Source organism: Crinia signifera, chromosome 1 (genome assembly GCF_055691185.1).
Source record: "Crinia signifera chromosome 1, ASM5569118v1, whole genome shotgun sequence".
Lineage (NCBI taxonomy): Eukaryota > Metazoa > Chordata > Amphibia > Anura > Myobatrachidae > Crinia > Crinia signifera.
In genome coordinates this window covers 172,110,361-172,123,307 of record NC_139217.1, presented here as the reverse complement: position 1 = coordinate 172,123,307, position 12,947 = coordinate 172,110,361, and the positions used below count along the sequence as shown (strand labels likewise).

Genomic DNA, 12,947 nt, shown 5'->3' with positions numbered 1-12,947 from the left:
ATCCAATAATACCATCCTTGACCAGTACAAGCCCACTGAAAACCATTTTTGACTGACGTGTGCTAGAATATTAAGCATCTAGAGCAGAGCAGGGCGTCTTACCTGTTCTCCAGAGAACAGTGTCATAGAAGAAGGAGAACTCCATCTCTGTGTGGTGCTCCAGAGAGGCCCAGCCCCTTGGCGCAGTCACATAGATATAGGACACATAAAGGGGCACGTGAACAGTCAGGAAAGACTGGGCTGAGTCTCTTACCTACCAAGAAACAGGAAAAAGCATATAACTAGCATGAACCATACTTCAACCTTATTGTTATACTCATGAAAATAAACATAAATGTACAAAATATATATGCTAAGTAATCGTGTAATGGGATAAAGCAGAATACTGCAAGATATGTTGCCATAACCAAACGCAAACTATCAGTCATCCACATGGACCTCTGACATACTGTACATGTTTCTGCGTCATTCATGCTGGTTACAATAAATGAGCTCAAATTGTAATTAAGTTCCTCTCTGCATAGGAATGTATAATGTCTGTAATACCTGACCGGAATCGTCTTTCCAGGTGCTTCTGATAAACATCACAGCTGAAATCTCACTTCCTGATTTGCTTTGTATTAGATATAAATGCTGTGATTACAGACTACAAAGATCTCCTGATGCAGATTATGTTTGCAGGAGGTCCCAGGTGTGTGATCATGAAAGCTATTAAAAGCTGCATTTTACGCCAAATAAAATGCATATTTTAAAGCTACAAAATGTAGTTTGTAAACCCAACATATATTTTCCACTTAAATACTAATGCGGTATGCTTGGTTAACATAGTAATATTTCACAGTGTTGCGTGTGGATGTAATGCCACCTGCCGCCTGCACGGCCGCCGCCGCCGCCATATTTGGATAAAAAAAAAAAGAGAGAGAGCTACACACAGTCAAACTGGAGCATTTCCCTGTAGAAGGCACATAGGGCCCATGTATTCCCTAGCAGGTAAATGCCATCCCACAGAACGCACGGCCCCCACCACCGAGAGAATCCACACACTAGCCTGTGAGCAGATGTGTACACTTACACTTCCGTTTGCAAGCAGCCGTGCAGAGAAGAAATTATTTGATGGTCGCTCACTACCAGTAGTGGTAGTAGTAGTAGCAGTAGTGGTAGTAGCAGTAGTGGTAGTGGTAGTAGTAGTAGCAGTAGTGGTAGTGGTAGTAGCAGTAGTAGTAGTGGTAGTGGTAGTAGCAGTAGTAGTGGTAGTAGCAGTAGTAGTAGCAGTAGTAGTAGTGGTAGTAGCAGTAGTGGTAGTGGTAGTAGCAGTAGTGGTAGTAGCAGTATTCATTTATTACACCTATTCTCAATACCTTTAATAAACAAGTGTCTATGTGATTCCTTTCTTCCCCATATGCCTCCATCCTATATTTGTGTCCATTACAAGATTCATACTAGGGTAGTACCTGAAAGTCAGCCGTCACAGCTCCACCACAGACATCAATCAGTTCCGTCATGTCATAGTATGCATCAAAAGTCCAAATGCAGCTCTTCAGATTCAGGTGTTTGTACAGCTGCACTGTCTTTGGTTCCCTAACGTTGGGATCAAATTGGTATTGACGATCATACCCGGGACCCACAGCAATGCTGTCATATGTCACCTCGTCCAAAAATCCTGCTTCTGCAAAGCAAAATCATCAGCAAAATGAGAGAATACAGTAGGAAGACCACATAATCCTGTCCAGACCCAGACTAGCAATCTGGTAATTTTATAATTAGCTCTTAGGGGAATGATCTTCCCTTATCTCTAGTGTGCAACTGCTAGACCAACATAGGCTGCTTATATTATAGATGTTCTTGCAATCTAGGTAAAAAAGCACATGGAACAAATTTTGCAATTACATTACCTGAAATGCCTCTCAAGTCCCGGATGGTGACCAGATTGGAGCATACATGTTGGTGCCGATAAACAGACTCGGAGAGCAGGAAGTGCAAATTGTGCAGGGGCATGGTAGAAATGAGGGGGAGCATGCCGTCTTGGTGTGGAATCTGCACAGATATATGAATCCTAGAGAAAACAAATGATTTCCAGTAAAAATGTGTTGATTGCCTTTAGGTGCACAGTGCCCTCATTGTACTATACAGACTATGTACAGCACCATCATTGTACTATAGAGATTATGCACAGCACCATCATTACAATATACAGACTCTGCAAAGCATCATCATTGTATTACAAAACTATGCATACCACCATCATGGTACTACACAGACTATGCAAAGCACCATCACTGGATTATGCTGACTATGCACAGCGCCATCATTGTACTATACAGATTATGCACAGCACCATCATTACACTATGCAGACTCTGAAAAGCATCATCATTGTACTACACAGACTATGCAGTCCACCAGCATTGTACTGCACAGACTATGCACACCACCATCATTGTATTATGGATACTATGCACAGCATCATCATTGCATTATGCAGACTTTGCACAGCACCCTCATTGTACGACAGACTATGCACAGCACCATCATTGTACTACACAGATTATGCACAGCACCATCATTGTAATACACAGACTATGCCGATAACCACCATATTATTGTACTACACAGACTATGAAGAGCAACATCATTGTACCACACAGTTAATGCACAGCACCATTATTGTACTACAAGGACTACACAGACTATGTAGATCACCATCACATCATTGTACTATCCAGTCTATGAAGAGCATAATCATTTTGTTACACAGTTCATGCACAGCACCATCATTGTACTACACATACTATGCACATCACCATCATTGTACTACACAGATTATGCACAGCACCATCATTGTACTATGCACAACACCATCATTGTACTACACAGACTATGCTGATCACCATCATTATACCATACAGACTATAAAGAGCATTATCATTGTTCTACATATACTATGTACAGCAACATCATTGTACTATGCAGACTATGCACAGCACCATCATTGTTCTACAAAGACTATCCTAATCACCATCACTGTACTACACATACTATGCAGAGCACCATCATTGCACTGCGAAGTGCATACCAGTCATCACTTTACAATACAATAATTGAATTCTACTTCACATGAGAAGATTTAGCTTAGTTACCAGACCTAAGTACATACCTATTGGGATGTTCTTTGTGTTTAACATCCAGATATTTCAGTGTTGCGATAAAAGACTGAGCCTGGAACCCTCTGGCAGTGCCCGCCACCACTGGTGTGTGGCAGATGGCATTGTCTGTTCCTATGGTCACAATGTTGCTCCTCAGCGGCGTTCCGACATGTCCAGCCTTGTCCACTGCTTTGGCAACACAGCGCACATGAAAGCGTCGGCTAAAGTAAATACTATCCAGCACCTTTTTTTTTACATGGAAGAGGAAAAATAGAGATCACATCTACTGGGAAATAGCACTGAAAACTAGCATCAAAGTATAAGAAAGTGCACTTTATTTAAATTTAAAAAAAATTGTGTTTTAGTCAAATGTAATGCTTGGTTTGTCTTTCCTTTCATGTTGTATGCTACTGAGTGACCTACCATAATATTAAAAGGTAAAAGCATCCGGACTGCTGACTTTTATGTTTTTATTTAAATTTGGCTGAAGAGTTATTACATTCTTTTATGAAACCCTACTCTTCACTGTGTAGTTATAATTTCATATTTGTTGTGTTACGCTTCAATAAAAAAATAATAAGAGTGAAAAAATTATTTATTTCACCAGTCAGCTACACATCACTGAGACAACCACAGTCACGTGACACGAGTGCAGCCTATTGATCCACTAGGAATCGGTGACATTGGTGAGGCACATTACTAGCTTCAATAAATTAATATGCTAATATCGGTTCCACACATGACAAGTACACTTTAGTTTTACATAAATTATTCAATTTGCATGATGTTTTCAATTCATATACATGCTGAGTACAGCTGCTGTTTTTGCTCATCTACTGTACTATTTGCATATAAATGTTGATGAATTATAAGTGATCATTCATATTAAGCTTCCTGAGCTCTGAGAGTCCATAATATAAAAATGGAAATTAATATTACTGCTTAAGTAATATTGCCTCAGTTCACTTCACCATGGGGGTTATTCTAGTCCATTCTTTCTGACAAAATCCTTCTTAGATGGACAAAACCATGTGCACTGCGGGTGGGGCAGATGTAACTTGTGCAGAGAGAATTAGATTTGGGTGGGGTTTTTCTTCAAAGTGAGATCTATATTGAAGTGTAAAATCATGCAGTCAGTATTTTTCCTGCACAGAAACAAAATAACTCACCCAAATCTAATTCTCTCTGCACATGTTACATCTGCCCCCCTGCAGTGCACATGGTTTTGTCCATCTAAGAAGGATTTTGTCAGAAAGAATGAACTAGAATAAACCCCTATGTCACACATACAACGCTGTTAAACTCCAACATGGTGAGTCGTGCAGTGGTGTAGCTTGAGGCTCCTCGTACAAAATGACCCCAAATCCACATTCAGCATCTTTACTGCCAGTGTGTAATGCAGCTCCATAGATACCACCAGTCTTGGTCAATCCTGAGTATTTCTGGCATCAGTGTGGTGGTACATTGCTATTGCCATCTAAGGGGGTGATTCTGGTTGACACGCAAAGCTGCAAAATTTGCAGCTTTGAGTATCATATATGTCTCTCCTGCACAAATTCCCACCCCCCGTTTGCATGCTGAATATCCCCGCACACATGCGCATGGATGTTTAGCATAATCATCCATTCGCAGCCTTGCATGTGGGGTCAAAATCATTTGATAGTAGCCGACCATCAAATGATTTTGCAAGCGCTCGCCGATCTAAAACACCTCTCTGGTGTCTTAGATCTGCGGGTTCCCTGTACAGGAAGCGGGCGGACAGCTGACATCAGCTGCTCATCCTCTTCCCCTGCGTCACTGGTGCATTCACATGGGAACACCCAGCGTTTTCATGGGGAATGGCTATGAAATGCTGGGTGTTCCCATGGGACGGAGAATAAGCAATTCGCCATGACCACTTGCACTAAGCAGCTGCAATGCACCTTCGCAGTCGCAAACCATTGCTTCCCTGTGCAAACACACAGGGGATCGTACGGATCAGAATAAGTGTAGAAGTAGTGTGTGTGTGTGTGTGTATGTGTGTGTGTGTGTGTGTGTGTGTGTGGGGGGGGGTGTTAGGTATTTTAATTATAACTGTATAGTATATTATTTGCAGTTGGTTTGTTAGTAAATCCTAACCACAGAGATACTCACCATGTGATTGACACCTGTAAAAGGAGTGGTATCAGTCACTGTCTCAAAGGGAGATCTAGCCCCATTGGAATCAGTGGGTGCTGCAACTTCCCAACTGAACAAGACGGTAGATTGGTTGATGCCGGCCTCTTCACAACGCTCCCTCATCACAGGGTATTTTGGAAAGTGTGGGTCACATGGCGTTACACAGACCAGAGGGTACCCAGGAGATGGGGATTTCTTTACACCCTCCTTGGTGACTTCCTCCACTTGGTCATAGTCAGCCAGGGACACAACCTGAAGACAAGGTTAAAAAGAAAGAGTTAGAGTGTATCCATCATGTACACACAGTGAGCGAAGCCATACTCTAAACTAAAGCAATATTCAGCGGACACATTCACACGTATCTGCTGATATTACAGAGGCGCAAGACATAGTTCCTAATGAAATTCACTAAGGGTGAATTCAATGGATTACGCTAAAAAACAGGACTTTTACATGATGGTGGTATTGGGCAATTCAGTTATGGCCATAAGTCGCGGCGACAATGGCTCATTTTATGCCAATAAAAACCCTCATGAATCTGGGATAACTTCCTGGAACCATGTGTTTTTAATATTGCTACCGCAAAATCGGGTCTTTTAAGGCTGATACATGACACTGCCGTAGGGTGAATTAGCCCCCAGAGATAAATTACCTCAAATAACTGAAATCCTCCCCATATTGGCTGCATTATTGTGGATATGGGCTCAGCTCATAAGATAACTGTAGAGTTTAATACATTATGTTTCACTAGTCGTAAAGCAACTATTAAGTGCATCATTGGGAACATAACAGTATATAATGACCTAGTCTCGGTCTGACAATTTAATGTTATAAATGACATCTTTTCACTGAAGTAACTTTACTTTAAGTAACTTAATGTGAACATTTAATGAAGTAATTAAACTCTGAGGATAAGCAATAAATGCACCAACAACAGGTGACATATAGATGTGCAGCAATGTCTCTGAATTTATAGAGGCATATATTTTACAGAGAACATTGCATTAGGTAAAAATAATGAGCAAAATTAATTCAAAGCAAATTACATCAATAATTCATAGTTTTATAAGCAAACGGATCCTCTTCACCCTCCACTACAGTACAAGACTTGTAGGACAAAATAATACTTATAAGCAAATATTTGTTCCAGGAAAAGCAGCATGCAATAGAAATAGACTCTTGAGCCCCATACACACTAGGTGATATTGTGAACACTGTTGTTCAGAAAGGGGCTACACTCAATATCGTTTACGTTGCACGTTCCCATGCATCATTAACGATGATTTAGGTAGATTTTAGATGTCACCAGGGCTGGACTGGCCATCTGGCACTTCTGGCACATGCCAGAGGGGCCGATGACCGGGTGGGCCGATTTCTTTATGCAAGGTGGAGGCTCTGCCTCCCAATTGGCGTACAGAGAGCCACTGGACTCGTGGTGGGTCTGGAAGCTCTCTCTGTGCTCTGCTGAGGTCCAGGAGAGAGGGGGGATCACCCTTTTCTCTCCTACAAGCCGGGAGAGGCAGCGTGCGTGTGCGCACAAATGCCGGGGCCGATTCGGTGACTCAGTCCTTCGCTCAATGTCACTGTGTGGCACTCTGGGGACGCAGCTCCCGGCTGTTGCCTGGTGACCAGGATGCTGTCTTCTCTTCTGGGTTCAGCGGCTGGCAGCGTCTGTCCAGCATCTGACAGCATAGATGCTGCGTACCCTCCAACATGACCCATTCCATTAGGCACAAAAAGCTCTGTTGCTGGACTTCCTTGCCAGTGGCAGTTGCAGATGTGAGACTGCAGCACAGTCCACTATTCAAAAAGGGGTGGTCACTGCCACCCCAAACATCACTGTCCTGGACTCACTGACAGTTGATGTGACCCCCCCCTCTTTAAATAGTGGACTGTGCTGGAGCCCCACCTCTGTAACTGCCACTGGCAGGGAAGTCCAGGAACAGAGCATTGTGTACCTAATGGAATGGGTCATGTTGGAGGGTATGATACTGCAGCACCGGTGAGCCACTGATCGTTTAGCAATGGGGACACTAGTGTCAGGCGGCATTCCCCATAGCTGGACGGTTGATTGAGCAGGTGTTTACCTCAAGGTGTGCAGCGAGGCAGCTGCACAACATTTACTCATTAGCACTTTTTGGATTGCAGTCAATTTTTGGATTGTTTGCTCTCTCTGTTAAAAGTACTTCCTGTGCAAAGTATTTTGTTGGTGATAATCTCTTCATGTCCTGTATGCCTCCAGTCTTGTGGTGCTGCCATTTACATATACTGTTTCAATATATATATATAGGTCTCAAATGGGTCCGGTACTCCTGCTGTACTTTGTCAGCTGCTCCGGTGCCCCCCGCAGAAAAGGACAAATGCAGCAGTAAATGGGCAGTGGCACTCGGGAGACTTCAAAACGTGAAAAACTGGATTTAATGTAAAAGTGCTGACATCTCAATATGCCGACATTTCGGGCTCAGACAAGCCCCGTTTTCAAGGTTTTCAAGGCTGCTCTCACCTTGAAAACGGGGCTTGTCTGACCCCGAAACGTTGGCATATTGAGATGTCAGCACTTTTACATTAAATCCAGTTTTTCACGTTTTGAAGTCTCCCGAGTGCCACTGCCCGTTCACTGCTGCTATATATATGTATATATATATATATATATATATATATATATATATATATACACACATTATATATGTCTTGCATTACTACTATTTTCACATGTTATCTTTTATATGTACTTGTCTAGCAGTTTAGTGATTATTGCCTCTTGCTTAAATTACATATCTAGTGATATTAGTGTACACCTTGTACACCTTGATATTTTCCTTCCTATAGTACATTACCTTATACAGATGTCCTGACAACTTGCCACCTGTACACACTATGTAGAACCCTGTATTGCTCAAGTGTAGTATTCTTCCTATTCTTTATCTTTCTTCATGCTCATTTATCTATACCGAGAGTGGTCCTGGTCATTTGCGGTAAGCTTGCACTGGCACCAGTGGCATAAGTCCTGGTGGCATCCAATTACCGGTAGGCATATAAAGCCGTATGGGAACGTGGCTATAATAGGCAAGACCTGCTGGTGAACTCTGTGAGTCTTACACCTAGATGTACCAGGGTACCTGTCCAGAAGACGGTTGCCAAGGACCAACTTCACAAAATGTCCCACTCCTTGAGTTGGCTCTTGCTAGTTACTCAGGTACTCCCTCTCTGGATTATAACAGCAATATAGCTAAGCGACCTGCATGTTTAGCGGGTCCTGGTGACGATATTGTTCAGTGTGTACCAACGATATCGTCGGCGGTCGATATGGTTATATATACTGTAGGCTGCGGCCCCCGTCAGCTAGTGTGTATGGGGATTTACTAATTAAATGCAAGGCCAGCAGCAATAATGCATGCAAGGTAAAAGTAAATACTTTGAGAAAATTTTAAAAATCGCTAATATTTTTTTCTTCTCTGAATAATTACTCCGGTCAGGAACTGTATAATTACAGTATGTGTCATCTGTTTCTGGAAAGACTAAAGAAGGGTACAGTACAGATGGCGGCAACTGACCAATTAGAGGAAAAGAAAACAGGACTTTGTATGTTAACACTCATTAAGGCAACACCGATATGACTATCTTCCAGAAGTAAACTCAAGGTCTAACTTTAACACAATATTCATATTCACAATGGAGCTCACTTATCCAGCACCAGTCAAGAGGCAGTGCTAAATCTGCTATGGTCTGGTGATGCGCTCTATCTTTCTATAAATTGTAGGCGTGGGAGCAGGGCCTTCCTACCTCAAGTCTGTCTGTTATTACCCAGTTTTGTTCTATGACTGATGTTTCCAATTGTAAAGTGAATTGGAGTTAGCTGTCCTATACAAGAAAATAATAATTATAATATAATCCAGCATTCTGAAGGATATCTGGATGACACAATTAATAAAGGCCCAAGGTATTAATGAATAGTCCCTAATCTGATGTTACTGTATACTCAGGAATGTGTGTCATGACTCTCTGTGATTGCTGATAATATCTGTAATACAATTCAGTCACAGTCATTTAATGATGTAGTTCTTACTAAAGGCGTTGATGGTAGTATCAGGCTTCCTGCTGCCTCCTGGTCCAGAATAGTTACGGTAGCAGTAGTGATATCACCAAGCACGGCCTCAACAGGATCATCAGGTCCAAGAACCAGTGAGAAGGATTCATGCCACTCCCTGTCTTCATTCGACAAGATTTCCACCTTAAAATATATGTGGTCCACACCTGCAAGCAATGATATAAAGAGACATACAGTAACACATGAGGTATGAGTTTTCTATTTTTATATGTGGCTTACATGTAGTTTAATTTGGTTATGTTGTGCCAGAATAAATATATTGCTTGATGCAGAAAATAAAAACTAGCGTCATGATATGTACAAGACACTGGAAAGCACAGGCTGCTAGAAACAATTATCCAAGTTATTTTTTTTTATATTTACATTACTGCTAAGCCAGGATGGTTCAATTAAACCATCTGCAAACACCAATGAGTAACTGAGTCAGTGTCCACTGTGGATCAGAGATCCAAACAGTTGAATCTCAGATTAAGCAATAAGAACACTCCTAGCTTCCTCCGGGAAGGCCCTCTGATATAGTGATAAGTAATTAAATAAAAAAACAACAACTCCTAAATCAAAGGGGGGATGAGAGTACTTTGGTGCCCCCCCCCCCCCCTCTGCCCCCAACTAAATCTGCCAGTGCTAACAGTCAAAATTTTAAACATGTGCTGCATTCCTTCCTAACCAACATATTCTACAGATCCACAGGTGGCCTGGAAAACGTGGACTGTTTGCAACTCTCAAGGAGCGGCATCTGCTTTAAAATATCTTAACCGCATGATTATAAATATAACTCACCAGGGCTGAATTTAAGAACTCTGCTTTTTGGATAATAATCCACTCCTGATTGGGCAGATCCATCTCTTGTGCTACAACGGACCTTAGACGTCCTGTTCTGGTCTCCTCTTCTGATCACCTTAATGTTTATATTCGCTAATCCATCTGGTTCCTGAGGTTCTCGAATTTGATAAGTAGACTCTTCGAATTCAATAGTGGGTGCTGGGGGTAAAATCAAAACAATACAAAGCACCATGTTAATTGCAAAACTTGATTAATAAAATGTGTTATCCTGATATATTCTTTGGTAACCTGTATCCTATGTGATCGTAGAAAAAGACAGTTCCCTGAAACACACCGGTAGGATTTATTTGAATATAAGTTCTAGATTTTATTTCTTCATTTACAATCACCTAAATACATGATTCTGTACTTAATACTATATAGGGTTATATTTAAAAAATTGTAAGGTTTACTTATATTGATTAATATTTCTCTTGAAAGGTTAGCACTCACCATCCTCATCGTTTGAAATAGTGATGGTAGCCATGTCAGTCTTCCCAACTCTTGCTCCGCCCCAGTGATTTCCCAGGGGGTTACTAAGGTAGATCTTAAACTGCTCTTCTGGCTCAAACACGGAATCATCGTTGATTAAAACTGTACAATTTTTCAACTGTTGAAAGAGATAAAGCATGACATTTTATACAAATTCTTGTCCACAATAGTACTAGTCCAACCATTACCCCATTTTTCACTTTCAGTCATCTTCCCCGATTTCCCAAAACCTGCTGCTTTGTTTAATAAGAAGAGCAGGAAGCTTTCATCGCTCTCAGACAAAACATTTCTTAATGATTCAGTTTGCTAGATCATATTGAATGTAGTGAATGTGACTCTCTGGCCACAGCTCTCACCCATTCACTACACACTTCCCACCAACTTTTCCTCAAGGCAAAATGCCATGCTCCTCTTCCTAAATTACATTTTGTGGGCCACAAGTTGCATAAAGGTATAGGCAAGTGGTTCCCAAATGCAGTCCTCAAGGCACCCTAACAGTCCAGGTTATAGGGATATCCCTGCTTGTGCACAGATGGAATAGTGACCCTTTCAAGTCCAACATCTAGTCAGGCTCAACAGCCCTAGCACTAGTAGCAGATCCAATGGTGAGCCACTTTAAAATAAGAACATTAACATCAAATGTATACCATTTTGAGTAGAAAAAAAAATTACAAGTAATTTAAACATTTAAACCAGACTGTTTGATTTGCAAAAAACTATTTGAACTGCAAAAGGTTAAACACCTTGCGTCTTGTTGGAAAAAAGAGTGCTATACAAATAAAAGTATTATTATTATAGTACTTCAACTGACTGCGGTACTAATTAATACACCTGTGCCTAAGCATGGATATCCTTATGACCTGCACTGCTGGGGTCAAAGGTGTAGGGAGGGTGGCTCCAGTGGAGCTCAAGCTTCAGGAGCCAGGGGAGGAGAGAGGGCACACCGACGGCCAGCCTTTGTTTCCTCTTCCGCTGGAGAACAGGAGGTAGAAGACACTGCAGGATGCTGGTGCTACAAAGTGCTCCAGGCACTACGTCACCTAGCAACACCTCTGGCTGGGGTGCCTTGAGGACCGTATTTGGAAAACAAAGGTATACAGTAGGTGGTTTCACCTACATATTTTTAAAGGGCTGAACTATTTTAAGAATAAGTTTTTCATAATTGGAAACCCAGTTCAATACCCAAAAGAGTTAATAAGGAAGCACTGCTTACTTTTTCTCCCTTCAAAAAAGTTATTCGAGAATCATCAGAATTTCTTCTTTCTTCAAAGTCATCCATCACATGAGCAGACTGAGACTGTGTGTAGCAACGTACTGAGGACTCATAACTTAAATCTCCAGTACGTATGACAGGGACATACAGTAATGCATCCTTCTCCTTTACTGTGAACAGGTCCTTACTGAACTGCATGCTGGGAACTGAAGGGAAACTCTGCTTAGGTACATATCTTACACTTCATCTAGAAAACACGTTTGCATATAACTCCATACTAACACTTTGATCATGCTGCTACTAATACTGCCCACACATGCTCAGATGCAGATCTGTGGCCTGACTCATTTATCTGGAACAAGCTGGGACATAAACATTTGTGGATGTAAACAGCTTTTTTTTGTTTTTGTCAACATTTAACAACGTTGATAGAATGAGCTTAACTCCCTGAGGCAATGGAGTCGCTTGCCTCCAGGCTCCAAGCACTGAAGGGGTACCTGCATGTACAGCAGCACATGTGTGGGTCACAGCAGGAACCAACTGCTCTTCCAATGGAGCTCTGCGATGCACCCGCTTATGCAAAGTTTATTGGATCTATCCCAGGAGTCTTGCTAACTCCTACTGTAGGGGAAAGGACAACGCCCATCTGGTACCTCTCAGCCTGCATTTCTAGCTGGAGCCCTCTGTAGACCATCTGAGAGTACTCTTTACATACACACAATATTTGTTTTTACATTTTCTAAGGGAGAAGGAGGAGGAATGGGGGCACCAAACTCCAACTTGTCTCCAGGCAACCCGGATGAACTTACACCCCTGATTGATAGCCTCCTGTCATTCTTAGAATATGGCAAAAACATATTTGAATAAAGATTTATATAATTGTTAGGCCAATTATATGAGAAATAAATATTCCATGCATTAAGTCAGACTAGAAATTGTTACTGTAATCAGTTTAAGGAAGAAAACAATGTTATATAGAAAGTTACTAGTTACTGGTGACCATTCAATGTGGT

The 12,947-nt window shown here is 41.6% G+C and overlaps 1 protein-coding gene across 3 annotated transcripts in view; it reads right to left on the bottom strand.

Moving 5' to 3' along the window:
* The window catches only part of FRAS1 (Fraser extracellular matrix complex subunit 1), a 460,024-nt gene that overhangs the window by 13,116 nt on the left and 433,961 nt on the right, over window positions 1-12,947 (bottom strand). For all 3 annotated transcript variants that reach the window (XM_083177073.1, XM_083177084.1, XM_083177093.1), the window contains 9 exons: window positions 11,935-12,140; window positions 10,683-10,839; window positions 10,188-10,388; window positions 9,366-9,553; window positions 5,276-5,551; window positions 3,154-3,386; window positions 1,893-2,053; window positions 1,452-1,666; window positions 103-253 (listed from right to left, as the gene is read on the bottom strand). In XM_083177073.1, the coding sequence (XP_083033199.1) occupies window positions 103-253; window positions 1,452-1,666; window positions 1,893-2,053; window positions 3,154-3,386; window positions 5,276-5,551; window positions 9,366-9,553; window positions 10,188-10,388; window positions 10,683-10,839; window positions 11,935-12,140 (1,788 nt within the window). The remainder of the gene's footprint in view (window positions 1-102; window positions 254-1,451; window positions 1,667-1,892; window positions 2,054-3,153; window positions 3,387-5,275; window positions 5,552-9,365; window positions 9,554-10,187; window positions 10,389-10,682; window positions 10,840-11,934; window positions 12,141-12,947) is intronic.